Genomic DNA, 14,167 nt, shown 5'->3' with positions numbered 1-14,167 from the left:
ACACATAAGCGACCGTATACATGCCGCCCTATCGCGACGCCATAACCTCCTTGCCACCATAGCCGACGCAGACCGCGACTCCTACCCGCACTACAACTTGAGACAGAAGCACGGGCTTACGCGCTACCAATGAAGTCACGGTGCTACGAACATCACGGCCTGCACGCTGTAGCGTTCTTGGCCACCATGATTTTGTATAGCAACGCAGCAGGTGAGCTTTCTTGGTGTAATACCTGCGTCAAAGTTCGTTTAGAGCGGCAATAGATGGCAAGCACAGGCCATCAGAGCGAACGGTGAACTTTCCCTTTCCGTAACTTCTGCGTCTTGTTTTCAGAGAAGCCGAAGCTACAACCTCTGGTGTTCCCACGCAGCCGGATTCGTGTGGGCGAAAGTGCCAGTGCGTTGTGTGCTTTGGTGGCCGGCGACCACGACGTGAAATTCAGGTGGTTTAAGGAAAACGTCGAGATAGGTGGTGCCGTGCCTAACGTGAAAGTGAAGAATGACAAGAAGGTGTCCGTGCTAACCGTCGAGCCCGCCACCATCCAAAGTGCCGGCAACTACACCTGCACGGCGGAGAACAATTATGGCACCGATGCCAACTCTGCGACGTTAGTCGTCGAAGGTAAGTCACGTCTCCTGCTGTCATTGTTGAGGCTCTTATTCTTCTTATTTTAATGGCCTCACAATAACCAATGTCCTTGTTGAAGGCGTTGCATGTGCATGACGGCTCCTGATATATTCAGGGGCGTCCCCCGTAAGAAGTGGTGCCGCTTTCTCTCGCAGAAGAGGTACGTTCCGGCTGTACTCATACCTATTATCATTTGAAATGTTACAAAAATTATGTGGTTTTGCGTGCCAAAACCACGATCTGATTATGAGGCACGCCGTAGTGGGTACTCCGGAATAATTTAGACCGCCTGGGGTTCTTTAACGTGCTTCTGAATCTAAGTACACGGGTGTTTTCGCGTTTGGCCCCCATTGAAATGCGGCCGCTGTGGCCGGAATTCGATCCCGCGACCTCGTGCTTACCAGCCCGACACCATAGCCACTAAGCAACCACGGCGGGTGTTAATATTCGTATTGAGACACAATATGAATTGCTAGCTGTGCAAAGGAAAGTGCGACCAGTTACGCTCAAGCTCAAACGGTGACGCTCTAAATTACCAAGACATGTGGACACCTTGAAAAAAAGAAAGAAAGAAAGAAAGAGAGAAAGAAAGAGAGAAAGAAAGAAAGAAAGAAAGAAAGAAAGAAAGAAAGAAAGAAAGAAAGAAAGAAAGAAAGAAAGAAAGAAAGAAAGAAAGAAAGAAAGAAAACACGAACCAAGAGCCCTCAAACCGCTAAGCACACCGACAACAATGCCTCTTCCCGCATGGATAGTTGGATATTATTGACAATCCATCAAGCGACGAGGTTCTCAAGTAGAAATTACAATTCCGTTTTCATTTCACTATCACTACATATTAGCATTACTGCGTCAGAAGAGAACAAAAGAACTCAATTATTTCGCAAGACAAAATGAAGCTGGTCAGAAAACTCCCGTACACTTGATGAACACGGAAATGAAATAGATCATTGGAATACACTTTCACAAACGAAATCACTGTAGTGCATTAATTAAGTGACTTCAATGCGTAGGCCGTGTGTCGCATGACCAAACTTATTGCATAATATCACAACATTAAATAGCTTATTTTGCTTTTCTTACAGCCATTCCGCAATGGACAGCAGAACCGAAAGACGCGTCAGTCACTGCTGGACAGGCGCTTCGAATAGAGTGCTCTGCGTCTGGATTTCCAGTACCTAATGTATATTGGCGAAGAATAGGTAGGAGGTTGTTGAAGAAAAACTAGTGTGTGGCATTTTGGCTGTATAAGCTAAAAGAATTTACTTTGTCGCAGAACCTGGCAAGGACGCCAGCAAGACATCAATAGCCACTGGAAGCGGCTCAACAGCATTGATAGCGCCAAAAACTACCAAGGATACCGAAGGAAAATACATTTGCGAAGCGGACAACGGCATTGGCGCGGCCTTGAAGAAAATCGTGTTCGTTAAAGTCAAGCGTAAGAGTCCTAAAATATCTCATGTGACGCACATGGTACACTCACGATGACTTAAAAATCATTTTCAGTGGCAGCTCAAAATCATGGAGGCTGAGTTCCAGCAACGACGAAAGGGCTAGCATGTGAGAAGGAAAAAAAATGGTAGCTAACGGAGCATAAGGGTAGCACATACAGCCGTGGCTCCTCCTAAGTGACCACAGTGCCAGACCACCAGCAAACTGCTATCTTTGGCATAAAGAAAGAATCACTCCCTGCCACCACAATGGCCGCAAAGGTAGCATTTGCCGTCCTACTTGCGTTTACAATTCTACTCGGACGTCTGAGTTTTAAAATCATCCCTCGCGTTTCAGCATGAATTCTAGTTCACCGTATCGACAAAACGGGGCGCCAGTTGTCTGCGAAAGCGTCGCAAAGAAAAGTGCTCGCAGCGCCACTACCGGCCGTGTAACATTTCTCGCGGAGATGGAGCACGAAGAAGCTGCGATGTCACGAGAAGACAAGTCATGAAACCCGGACGTCCATTTCGCGCGCAAAGTGTCTGCTTTGAAGGTTTGCGCGCCGGCACCGATACGATGTACTAAGCTGCATCAGTACATACACAACCATGGAAACGGGATACACCTTGGTTTTCTTCTGCGGCGTCCTACTATGTCTAAACCTCGTCGCAAGTCTCGGTGAGTACTGGTGCCTACTTATGTTTACATTAACGCATGATAATGCGCACTGGCCAACATATACGTCATATATTACACTATTCTAAGTATTTCATAAGTAGCCACACACTTCGGTCTTGCATCGAAAGCAAGTACGCCACCAACGGGGAGAGAAAATTACATTCGCTTCGCTCTCTGTTTTTGTCGACAGATGCCCCGAAGATACAGCCCTTCTCTTTCAATAACAAAGTGCGCATTGGAGGACGTGCGATAGCAACGTGCACCATAATGACGAACGCAGCGCCCGTCACGTTCACATGGTCTAAGGACGGCGCTCGCCTACAGGAGACGAACGGCATGTCCATACAGGAGACAAAGCTCGTTTCTCTGCTCGTCATACAACGCACGGATTCGTCAAGCCGCGGGAATTACACATGTCGGGCCTCCAACTTGTTGGGGGCCGATGAGCACACGGCAGAATTAATAGTTGAAGGTAAGTGGTCCACATGTCCAACTGTTTCGCTACGTATCTTCATCCACAAGGTGGAAGCTGTGAGCACATTCCAACTCAATGTTCCCCGGCTATAAAAAAAAATACTCGCACTTTCAGCATTTTTCTTTTACTCATTAGGGTATATCCTTGTATCAGTCATGTACAAAACAACTTTATAATCGGTCTACCCTGAATGTGTGGTTGAAGCCCCAAAGCTTCTGACACTGCCTAAACATAGGACTTCATTCGTAGTAACCATTGCCGTAATGGGTCAGAACACCTGTTCTCACTAATCGAAAACCAAGATACAGACAGCGCTTGGAGTCTTGAACCACAGACTTGTTTGTTGCCCATGTCGCATTCAGTAATATTGCAAGTCGCCGATTGAAACTTCACTGTGTCTCTTTATGTGCACAACGTAATCCTCTTGGCACTGCACATTTCAATTCGAAAAAACATTTTCTATATCCCACAGTACAGGCTGAAAGTGCCGAAAATTTCCATGCACCCAGGCACAAGTAACACCTAGCGAGTACCCGCCTCAGCTACGGCAGTGAAATGCGTTGTTTGGCGCGCGTTTTAACTTCTGCGTCAAAGGGAAAGCAGGTCTTTGCATGGTGACAATGATAATCATCCATACCAGAATTAAACGCAATCGTGACAGACCACTACAATTCTTTTCTCGAAACTGCAGATCGATACTCCCTACTATGTAAACGAACACCTTGATAGCTACTCTCGTCGTTTGCATATGCGCTCACAAGCAGCTCGATTCATACTTGTTACATATGATCATTTTAATGCTCACCACAGCTCCACCAGTGTGGATAAATGAACCCCGAGACGTGTCTGCCATAAGTGGCTCGAACGTCACCGTGCAGTGCACGGCCAGTGGATCACCGCCTCCAAAAATAACGTGGACAAGAACCAAAGGTATGCGAATTGAATATCAACTATGTGTAGCATGAATGTAACACGCCGCATTTCATTTCCACTAACAATATCTTTCCAGATGGCGGTTCAGCTATACTGCAAGCGGAAAACGGCCTACTCTTCATCCACAACGTCCGCGTATCTGAAGCCGGAACTTATTTTTGCAGAGCCGAGAACGGTGTTGGTCCAGCCATAGAGAAGTCGGTTCGAGTCACCATAAGCGGTACACTGTCTCTTCCTTCGATTACAGAAATGCACGAAATCAACGTTACTCCATATACTCTTTAGGTGTACAGTTACAATGTTACGACAGGTTCAGAGGCACCAGGGACGTTTATAAAAACTACCCTTCCTTCAAACAAGTGCAAGGTGGCGTCACCTATGCGTCAAACCACGTAACTGGATGACCCATCCACATTCGCTCAAACCACAGAAAGTTCACAGTGTAGTCCGCTGTGCTACCGACATGTGGCGCAGCATCCCTGTACAGCGCGTATCGTCAACCGCTGTCCCAACTAACGTCTGAAGCGAAGCTACGCTACACCCGCCATTCGGCCAGTTATGACGTCTATGGAGAGCCAGGCCTCTAGTACAGAACGAACCTGTCGAAATACCGCGCTCTAGAAGATGAACCGTTCCAAAAGGACCGCAGTACAATGGCGTGCGACACCTTGCGCACAATGGTTACTCCTCGCAGCTGCGTTGCCATCAGTGGCCGCAGGTAAGCGCTATACTGTCAGTTCATCGACAGTAGAACTTTACAGAAGCTTGTTCTCGATGCTGTACAAGATGCTCGAATTTTTACAGAGCCGCCAAAGATGAATCCTTTCTCGTTCACCAAGACGCTTTCCGAAGGACAGAGCACAGCGGTTACATGTACCGTCACGGAGGGCTCCAAGCCCGTGCAGCTTCAGTGGCTCAAAGACGGACACGAAGTCGTCAGTAGCGGTGCTGTGAAATTGATCAAGCACGAAACGATAGTGGTGCTCTCCTTTGAGCCAGTCAAAGTCGCCGATTCCGGAAACTACACCTGTGTGGCTCGGAACAAATACGGATACGACCGCTACACGTCAGTGCTGCAAGTCAATGGTAAGAAGAGAATGTATTTGTGTTGCGAAACCAGTAAGTCGGCGTTTGTCACAGCATGAGTTAATGACGAAGTAAACAACAACAAAGAATTACATATAGAAGACGATACAAGATACTAAAGTCTAGACAAATAAATAATAATCATTCTAAATTCATATTAGAACACAGCCAGAACTAAAATCTTTAGGGCTAGCCCAAAGGCGTATAATCTCGATGTTAATATATGAAGGCGGCGTTTGTTCTCACGTGTAGTCATACACGAGGAGGTAGCACAAAGGTTAAAGAGCGAGTACGTTCGCGCTCTTAAAGTTTAGAACCAGATCGATCAAATAAACTGGCTATATAAGTATGCCCAAATCCTTGCGATCTACCGGCTGGATCCGTTTTTTTAACGGAGTCTTCATCTTGGCGGCCAATCACTGAACCTGATTGTTCTGCTCGTTTTCTAAAGTAATAATTTACAGCGTACTCGCAACCGTATACTTCCTGGGACAGTCTCCAATAGCATATAACACTATGCTAGCTGTTTTCAAGTCATAAAATAGCGCTACAGAGAGTTTGTGTACTAGTTTTGTCATGATGACAAGCAACATGGCACAGGGAAACGAATTAGGCGCATTTAGCATTCAGGTTGATTGCAAATTTAGTGTTAGAGATGCAATCGCAGGGATTTGCAATGCATAAACGTTCAATGTCAAGCAGAGTACCCGAGTTGAACAAAACCAGCCAGCGCTCTTTCCGTCCCCATAACGTGTGCTCACCACTCGAAGCAAAGGCATAAGTGATTAAGATATCGAGCTCAGACCAAAACACTAATGGGAGTGCAATTATCGAACAAGAAGGTACATGGTTCGCCCTTACCCGCGCTTTATTCTAAACAGGCACTGCAACACTTTCATTCACGATTTTCTGTGCTTTAGTCTTTAGCAACTTTTCGTGTGCAAGTTTGATCTCGGACACTTCCGGGTGGGGTACTGCAGATGAAACTATTGTAATCACAGTGCGTTTTGCAGCGACTAAAGGGGTCGGAGAGCAAGAACACAGGCATATCTTCTAGAGTTAATGCTGCCCTCATCCCTTTTCTGCAAAGTATTTGAGTTCTTCTGGGATAAAAAAAATTCTGTGCTCGCAAACGAGTGTACAGTGACGTCAAGAGCCCACAAGTAGAGAATAGAGTACTTTCGTCCTTTCTGGCGAAGCTTCTCAATCTTTGCCTGCAATAATTTGCGGCTTAAACAGCTCTTCTGTGGCGATGAGGAGATCACGGCGATTATGAAATCCCTCGCACTTTCGAGCATTGACAGACGCACGGCACAAGATCTACCTGTGTGACGTCGAGATGTGAAGGCCTCGACAGTGGGGCTTCCACGCAGTTGTTAAGGGACAGCATAGATCTCAAATGTATGACACTGCAAAAATTAATTGTGTGCACTATTTTTACGACTTTATATGCTCGATCTCTCGGTTTTTCGGTTTTTATTAGGCTGACTGTTGAGCTACTCTTGTATGTATGCAAATATGTATGCGTCCCTGTATTTGACCTTTCTCACATGCGGACCACTTGTGCACATACGCCCTTCTGTATTTGGCTGAATAGTTTCAGCCAGTGCCTACTTTTTTATACAAATATGGCACATTCCTACCGTTCACGTTTCAAAAGCATTTGCAAATGAACGCGTAATGATTCCTCTTGAGTACCGCCATTTCGCTTGTATTAGAGACAGAGAAAACAAAAGAGGCTATCAATACACAAATTCTTTTGTTTCTTGTCTTCCTACCCCTGCAACAGCGCCACCCAAATGGGATGTGGAACCACAGGATGTAGTGCTCAAACGGGGAGAGACGTTGGAGCTTCACTGCAAAGCTGTGGGCTACCCAGCACCTGAAATAAGGTGGCTGAAAGAAGGTAAGTGTCCAACATTGGCAGAGTGAAAAAGTAATTTCGATTTGACGCGGACTGTAATGGTCGGCCGTTTTGCTGTCAAACTTCAAAAAACAAGTAAATCAGTGAAGTAGTCGAACGGGGAACACGGTTTGCATACTACTTGACTAAGAATACAATAACAGCCTAAAGCAATTATCCAATGAAGATAACTGTCGTGAATGAAATTACACCTAAGCCACAATACGTTTTCTTGCTCACGTGTGTCCATTTACGGTAGATAACTTCAACCACCGAATTGTTATGGCAGCACTGTCCGCCAACACAAACTCCCATCTTTCTAAGAAAAATGCGACGGTATATATCACGTAAACGTTTATGCTGCTTAAATCTCAGCAACAATAGCTATCTAACGGGAACAAAAAAACTCGTACACGTCAATGATACATTGGAAGTGCAGTTAAGTAGAATTTGAAGTAACTACAGCAGTATCGTGCACGTGCACAAGGACCGTGCGGCTCGCATCCTACGACTGCATTGTTCGTTTAATTTATAGCTCTAATGCAACAATATTATAACGCAGCAATCCCTCTGAATATCAGGCATGTTTAACTGCGTTTATGAGCACGTCATACCTATGTCAATGAATTCCTGTTCTTGTAGCGTAACGACGCTTTAAGTCCAGTCACAAAATTTTAGCTAATAGGAGCAGTAAGCACCACGTATTTTACAACCTCACGTGTCGTGACTTCAACTTTAAACACCGACAGGTACAGAGTTGAAGAGGCCTTCAGAGAACAGAGCCCAAGTCCTGCAGAACGGAACGCTGGTCATCAGCAACGCAACGAGCCAAGACAGCGGCAAATACTCTTGCCTGGCATCCAACGGAATCGGTGCTGCCTTGACGAAAACAGTGTCCTTGCTCGTCAAGAGTAAGCCTGCATTCAGATCTTACAACAGCCACCACATGTCATACTATACAACGCCAACTACAGCGTCAGCGTGCTTTCAAGGCCTTTTTTTCCCCCAAGCCTCGAAGCTCCAATTTTAGCACATTCACGCTCTACCCACCTGCAAACACTTGTTACACAGTGCTGGCGAACTTAAGCGTCCTTCCGCGACGCGGCGCCACGATCCTGTGTCGTCTACGAGCTATGGGACCGGCACCACAAAAACGCTCCCAGGGTTCTCGCGTAACGCCGAGATGCGCGCATGGCGAACGGGTGGCGACACGGGACCCTCGAGCCGCGAAGGGCTTTTGTTTTTGCGCCCCCCTTGCGATGCTGCTCGCGCACGCATGGAAACCGGGTCTGCCCGTGACGGACTGCACGGCTGCGCGATGATCCCGGTTACGCAGAGCGCGTGAGCACGTCCCGTCGACCGCAACGATGTTCCTGCAAGTGCGGCTGCTAGGCCTCTGGGCCGTCCTGGCGTCGACTGCCATCGCCAGAAAGCAAGGCACGTATGCATAGCTTTCGATGTGCTTCTTCTTCAGTGCTTGTCGATTACGATCTTTTGCCGCAAGCTGCTTCTGCTCTTTCCATGGAGATAAGTGCATCTAGATCGAGCGCAGTGGTTAAAAGTAAACACTGACATCCCGGAAAATACGTATACAACTGTCACCGTCACTAATCCACGATGCTAGCAAATGATCATGCTGCCTGTGAGCGACAAGAAAATTATTTTCTGTGCCGTAACAGAAATATTAACAAAAATTTCGTCCATTAGGAATATGGTCTAGTGCGTGTACCTACCTTACGTATACCTACCTATAGAACACGGAATCATGCAAGTCAACAGATCAAGAGTATATGAGCAGCAACGAGTTGAAGATTTGTTCTAAACTGACGCCTTATTACAGAAGCGCCAAAGATCCAGCCATTCCAATTACCTGCCCGTGTGAAAGCCGGTGACAAAGTGATCGCCACGTGCAATCTTGCGTCGGGAACACCACCTGTCACCTTTTCATGGCATAAGGATGGCAGCGATGTCACAAGTTTCTCTAAGGATATCAGCTACGGCAGCAACATTGTGTCCGCCTTGGCTATTCCTTCGGTGTCGCTGGACTCGCAGGGTAACTACACCTGCACGGCAACAAACACCTACGGCAGCGACTCTCATACAGTTCAGCTCAAGGCGGACAGTAAGTGTGCAGCGTCCTCCCTTTTGTTTTTCCTTATCGCTTAGCTCAAGTGATAACACGAAAAAAGCGCTTGTACGCTGTCTAGAGACATAATGTTAAATTACCCATGTTCAGCTCAAACGAAAGCAGTACAACCACGTCAATTTTGATAACTTACAAGAGTATTTAACGCCCGTTCTAAAGACTTTCACTGAAAGTCTTTAGAACTGTCACTGAAATCTTAGCATTTTCACTGAAAGGCTGACAGAAAATAGCTTTACGATGCATTTGGACAGGGCCGTGCGCGCAGGAGGGAGGCGAAGAGGAAGTGGTAGGCTGTCTACTGGAGCTGTGACCTTTGTACTAGCCTGCGCATTTGCCACTAACCTTTTCCTGTGTAAATAGTTATACATACGTTTGTGCTTCGGGATTCCTCTTCGTAACATTTGGTGGAGGTGCGAGGTTCAATAGATTTTCTCTGTAATACAAACATTACCAAATATACGTATCTAAACATTTGCTAAAAGTTAGGTGTAGTAAACACTGCATGTAATGATGGTAAAGTGTTCTCCAGACCACCACATGAAATGTCACCGCTCCTTGTTTTTGACACCACAGTACTTATCGGGGTATGGACGCGTTCAGATCCTTTCTCGAACGTTGTAGTCTCTGTGTGCGCATACACAGAGTAAAACTCTTAGCTTGTTTTGTACAACTTTGTTGATAGTGCCGCCAGTCTGGATTGTGGAACCCAATGATGCGTTCGGAACTGTCGGAGGAATGCTGAACATCACATGTGTGGCATCCGGATCGCCGGAACCGACGATAACTTGGAAGAAATTGGCGGGTGAGTGATTATCCGGTCTTTCACTGTCTCCCAGCGAAAAATGATCACGTCCAAGCCATGAAAACTGTATAATAGACGTCAATCGAAGCCGTGTCGCAGTCAATATGAAATTTCTTGCTACTTTTCATTGCAGATAAAAACTCACTCGAGACGTGGAAGCAGCCTGTCGTCTCCCTCTTTCCGCTCACAGAAGCTCATCGAGGAAAATACACGTGCGATGCAAATAACGACATCGGAGGGCGGCTTACCAAAACTATTTCGGTATCCGTCAGAGGTAAGCGCTCATTTTTTCAAAGACGAATAACCCGCTGTTTTTCAATATGCAGCCCCCACAGCGAAAAACTTCGTCAGCTGGCGCCGCACTTTCCATTTATACCCTGACGATGTCGGGCCCTGCGTGCCAAAAGGCACCTCGTGGTTAAAATAACTTCACAGGCAACAAAAACCCAGCAGTCAGCGTCAGTGACGCCAGCATCCACCATGTGGCGCCAAAAGTCTGTGCGGTGGGCTTTCTACTGCAAACGAAGAAGACATGTCGGCGTCCATGCGCCGACTTGCCCGAAAGCCCGCACCGAGCTTGGATTAAGAGCGGATTACTCGCCGTAGTTTCGGCCTCCAGCTGTGCAAATGCGCTTTCCCGTGCGGTGAAGCCCTCCCACCAGTATAGTCGTGATGGGACCAGCACGCTATGAGGTTTCAACCGGCCCAATGCGGATGGTGTTTGCGCTTACAATTTTGGCGCTGAACGAAGCCGCGTCACATCAAGGTAAGCTTCACTTCATGTTCTGTAACGAGCACTTGCCTTGGCGCTATGACAAAATGTATGGTCGCTGCGTAGTCGGTAGCAACGCTCGCATGGTTACATGTCGTGCGCGGTAAAAGAGCATGGGCAGAGCAGACCACAACACGATCTGCCACGTCGCCAGCAGACCTAAAGTAGCACAACAGCTCAACGTAGTCTTAGCGCCGAATTCGACATGCATGTTCCTAAATACCAGAGGTCGAAAGCTTGCTAACATGAACTCGGAGACAAGGACATGCGCGTGTGTAACCAAGTGTATTTACTTTTCAGAACCGCCAGTCATTCAGCCATTAGTGCTCCCCTCCGACGTTGTGACTGGCGTCAGCACCAAACTCTTCTGCAACGTGCAAAGCGGAACGCGGCCGCTGGCATTTTCTTGGATTAAAGACGGTGCTCCCGTACGAGAAGGAATATCGTCGCAGGACGATTTCTCGGCACTGAGCATAGACCCAGTGACAGCTGCCAGCGCAGGAAATTACAGCTGCGTGGTGAGCAACGCAGCGGGTACAGACCGATACACATCAACGCTGGAAGTGAAGCGTAAGTGTGCTCCAAACCGCCTTGTTTTCGTCATGCTGATTATATGTTATTAAGATTAAATATAAGATTATTAAGTTAGTGCAAAATCAGGAGATGCTATCTACTTGTGACAGCAACATTTCGTTTCGTTTAACTATGTCGGCATGTTATAAACAACTCGTCGTCCCCGAACAAAGTGATGGTAACGTTGTATTAAACACACTACGCACACATGCGTTATCGGCACTTGCGAAATTCTCTAAATTGTCAGACCAAAAACACTTAAAAGACAAACAGCAGGAAAGCGTTGGCCATCTTCATCTCGCTAATGCCTAGACGACAAAGTGGGTGCACCTTAAATACGCGATGCCCAGCGAAAGGTCCTCACTATGTGCGATCCTCACTATGTGCGATCCTCACTATGTGCGATCTCGGAAACGTTCGCGGGCGTTCGCAGCTTACAACGCTTACAAGCCGGACGTAAGATCACAGCCACAGAATACCATCATAACTAAATTATCGCGTAGTCCTCGAGCTAGAAAGGGTGTGGGAAAACACATGAAAAAGAAAGAAAAAAACCAGAGAAACGTTGCTGAGTACATGTTACTTAAAGCAGGCGTGCAAACACAAACACAAGTAGGAGCAAAAAGCACAACACAAACTTGTGTCCGTATCTTCACGCCTTCCCTCTTTAACTCGAATCGCTACCAACTTGCTTTCAGTCATACAAAGTCGCGTAGGGTCAGCGTGCGTCCTATCTTCTGTTTACTGCGGGCGATCATATCCTGGTATCCTACCTAGTACCTAAAGTGAACGGATTTTGGAAAACTATTGCCAACTACTGCCCTGTTTACGATCGTCTCTCCTGGTGTTCGATGTGCAGAGCCTCCACAATGGATCGACGAACCCCGCGACGTTTCCACTGCCGAAGGTGCCCAGGTGCAGGTTAGGTGCTCTGCGGCGGGGCGCCCACAGCCCGCCGTTACGTGGAGCCGATGTGTCTCCGGAGGTGAGCCGAAGTGAACATGAGCATGACCTCACTTACCGCGTCTGTTAGGCATCGTTCTTAAACAGGCAGAGCTGTAAGAAGGAATGCATTGTTCGCACCACTTGCAAAGTGTACACTATACTGCTTACCACTACGAAATACAAAGATAGAGATCTGGGTACTATTCGCAGTATTCAGCGTCGAAGGAAAGCTTGCAGAGATTTCATTACGTTCACTATATCGTTGAATATTGGCTTTATGATACCGTTTTATCGCAGCGTTCCTAGTAATTTCGCACTGTAAATACAGAACTGTATAGTGTCATAGTAATTGCGCAATCAAACGAAAGAGATAGAGAAAGAAACAAACGCCGCTCTCTACTATTTCGTCACGTGCTGTGTTGCGGAATACTGACGGAACCGTAGACCACACCATAGCATGCGAGACGTACGGCAAGAATTACCCGTCCGGTTCACAAGGAGATGCACACATTCTCTCTTGCTCGTACTTTACCACCGTTGAATACGTTGACAAGGAGAGACTCTTCATCTAAGGCTACCGAGCAACGTAGGATCCTGTTCTTCATATGGCGTTAGGGCGGTTGACAGAGGCCCAAATCAAGGAGAACGGAAGCCGCGTCAAGAAATCTTCAAAAAAGAAAATAAAGCGGGGTAGAATTTTCGCTAAGTTGGAAGAATCGCGCGGAGCTCTGTCGATGACGGGCGCTAGAGAACGACCTAGCGGAAGGAGATGAGCACAAAGCTGGGACGAACAAGAAACGGGGGACGCAGGCACGAGAGACGCCGGAAGTCGGCCGGTTCCGCACGGTGGCCATCGCTCCGCCGCGGCGTGCAGCTGGTCATCCTTGACCCTGGCTTCTTACGGCAAGTGCTTCGTGCCGTGCCCTCCTCTACGGAGAGCAAGTGAAAGCGGGGAGGAGTCGCGGTGGAGACGCCGCGGGACAGGAAATCACTCGCCCCGTCTCCAATGTCGCGGAACGAGGGGCACCGCCCCGAACTATAGCTCTTCCTGTCCCTAGCGAGCGTGCGTATGCATGAAGCGCCGCAAGCCACGGGAAAGGCACACACGTGCCTATGACCTGTTTGTACAGTGCCGCGTGGAGAAGACACCTGTTCGAGGAGCTCCTCGTCAAGGGTATACCTTGTTGCTTCCGTGGCCCTTGCCATATGAAAGCGGCGGCGTTAGACGAGGCGTGCCAGGGAGGAAGAAGCTGCGCTATTAACCGCTATCCATGACTTTCCATCTGATCGCCTGTGAGTGTGCGCGCGAGCATACGCCTTTCCGTCATAAAGTAACACATTCCCATTTAAGTTAGGACCTTTAATTAGACCTAATCAGATTGTATTGATCCAGAACTTGAAGCTTACAAACCTGTTTTTTTAATTATCGACATAAGCGGAATGTACACTAGTACATAATGCATATTTCTAATTACAGCCTTGAGCAATAGAGCTTTACCTTATTTTGAAGGAAAGATTACTCGAGACATGCGGATTCGAACCAAACTTAATTGTGAATCTGCATGAAGTAGATTTCCCATTGAGCATTAGGTAGGTAGGGTAAAATGGGTTTTAATCCATTTACCTTACCTACTAGTAATCAGGAATCAGTAAGCCTCTGGCTACTTGATTGAACTTGTATGCAAAAAGTAAATTGGGTTTAAAATTTTAAGAAAAGACACGATAGGGCGCACAGAACTTACACTTACAGGAGTTACAGAAGCGACATTGAGCATTAGGTATATCAATAACCTTT

The 14,167-nt window shown here is 47.1% G+C and overlaps 1 protein-coding gene across 5 annotated transcripts in view; it reads left to right on the top strand.

Annotated features, from left to right (window-relative positions):
• Positions 1–52: 52 nt before the first annotated feature.
• LOC135908390 (cell adhesion molecule Dscam1-like) overlaps positions 53–14,167 on the top strand; it is a 52,234-nt gene continuing 38,119 nt past the window's right edge. The window contains exons 1-4 of one of the 5 annotated variants that reach the window (XM_070539010.1): positions 53–211; positions 335–622; positions 1,711–1,827; positions 1,902–2,063. In XM_070539010.1, the coding sequence (XP_070395111.1) occupies positions 130–211; positions 335–622; positions 1,711–1,827; positions 1,902–2,063 (649 nt within the window). In that variant the 5' untranslated portion in view covers positions 53–129. Of the gene's footprint in view, positions 212–334; positions 623–1,710; positions 1,828–1,901; positions 2,064–2,525; positions 2,738–2,927; positions 3,210–4,022; positions 4,143–4,221; positions 4,366–8,310; positions 8,572–8,974; positions 9,257–9,962; positions 10,083–10,215; positions 10,357–10,614; positions 10,849–11,154; positions 11,425–12,286; positions 12,413–13,536; positions 13,666–14,167 lie in introns of those variants that run through there. The other 4 variants (XM_070539011.1, XM_070539012.1, XM_070539009.1 and 1 more) reach the window with 4 other exon arrangements.

This window comes from Dermacentor albipictus, chromosome 5, assembly GCF_038994185.2.
Source record: "Dermacentor albipictus isolate Rhodes 1998 colony chromosome 5, USDA_Dalb.pri_finalv2, whole genome shotgun sequence".
NCBI classification, from domain to species: domain Eukaryota; kingdom Metazoa; phylum Arthropoda; class Arachnida; order Ixodida; family Ixodidae; genus Dermacentor; species Dermacentor albipictus.
Note: the sequence above shows the minus strand (reverse complement) of the source record. Positions and strands in the feature narration are given on the sequence as shown.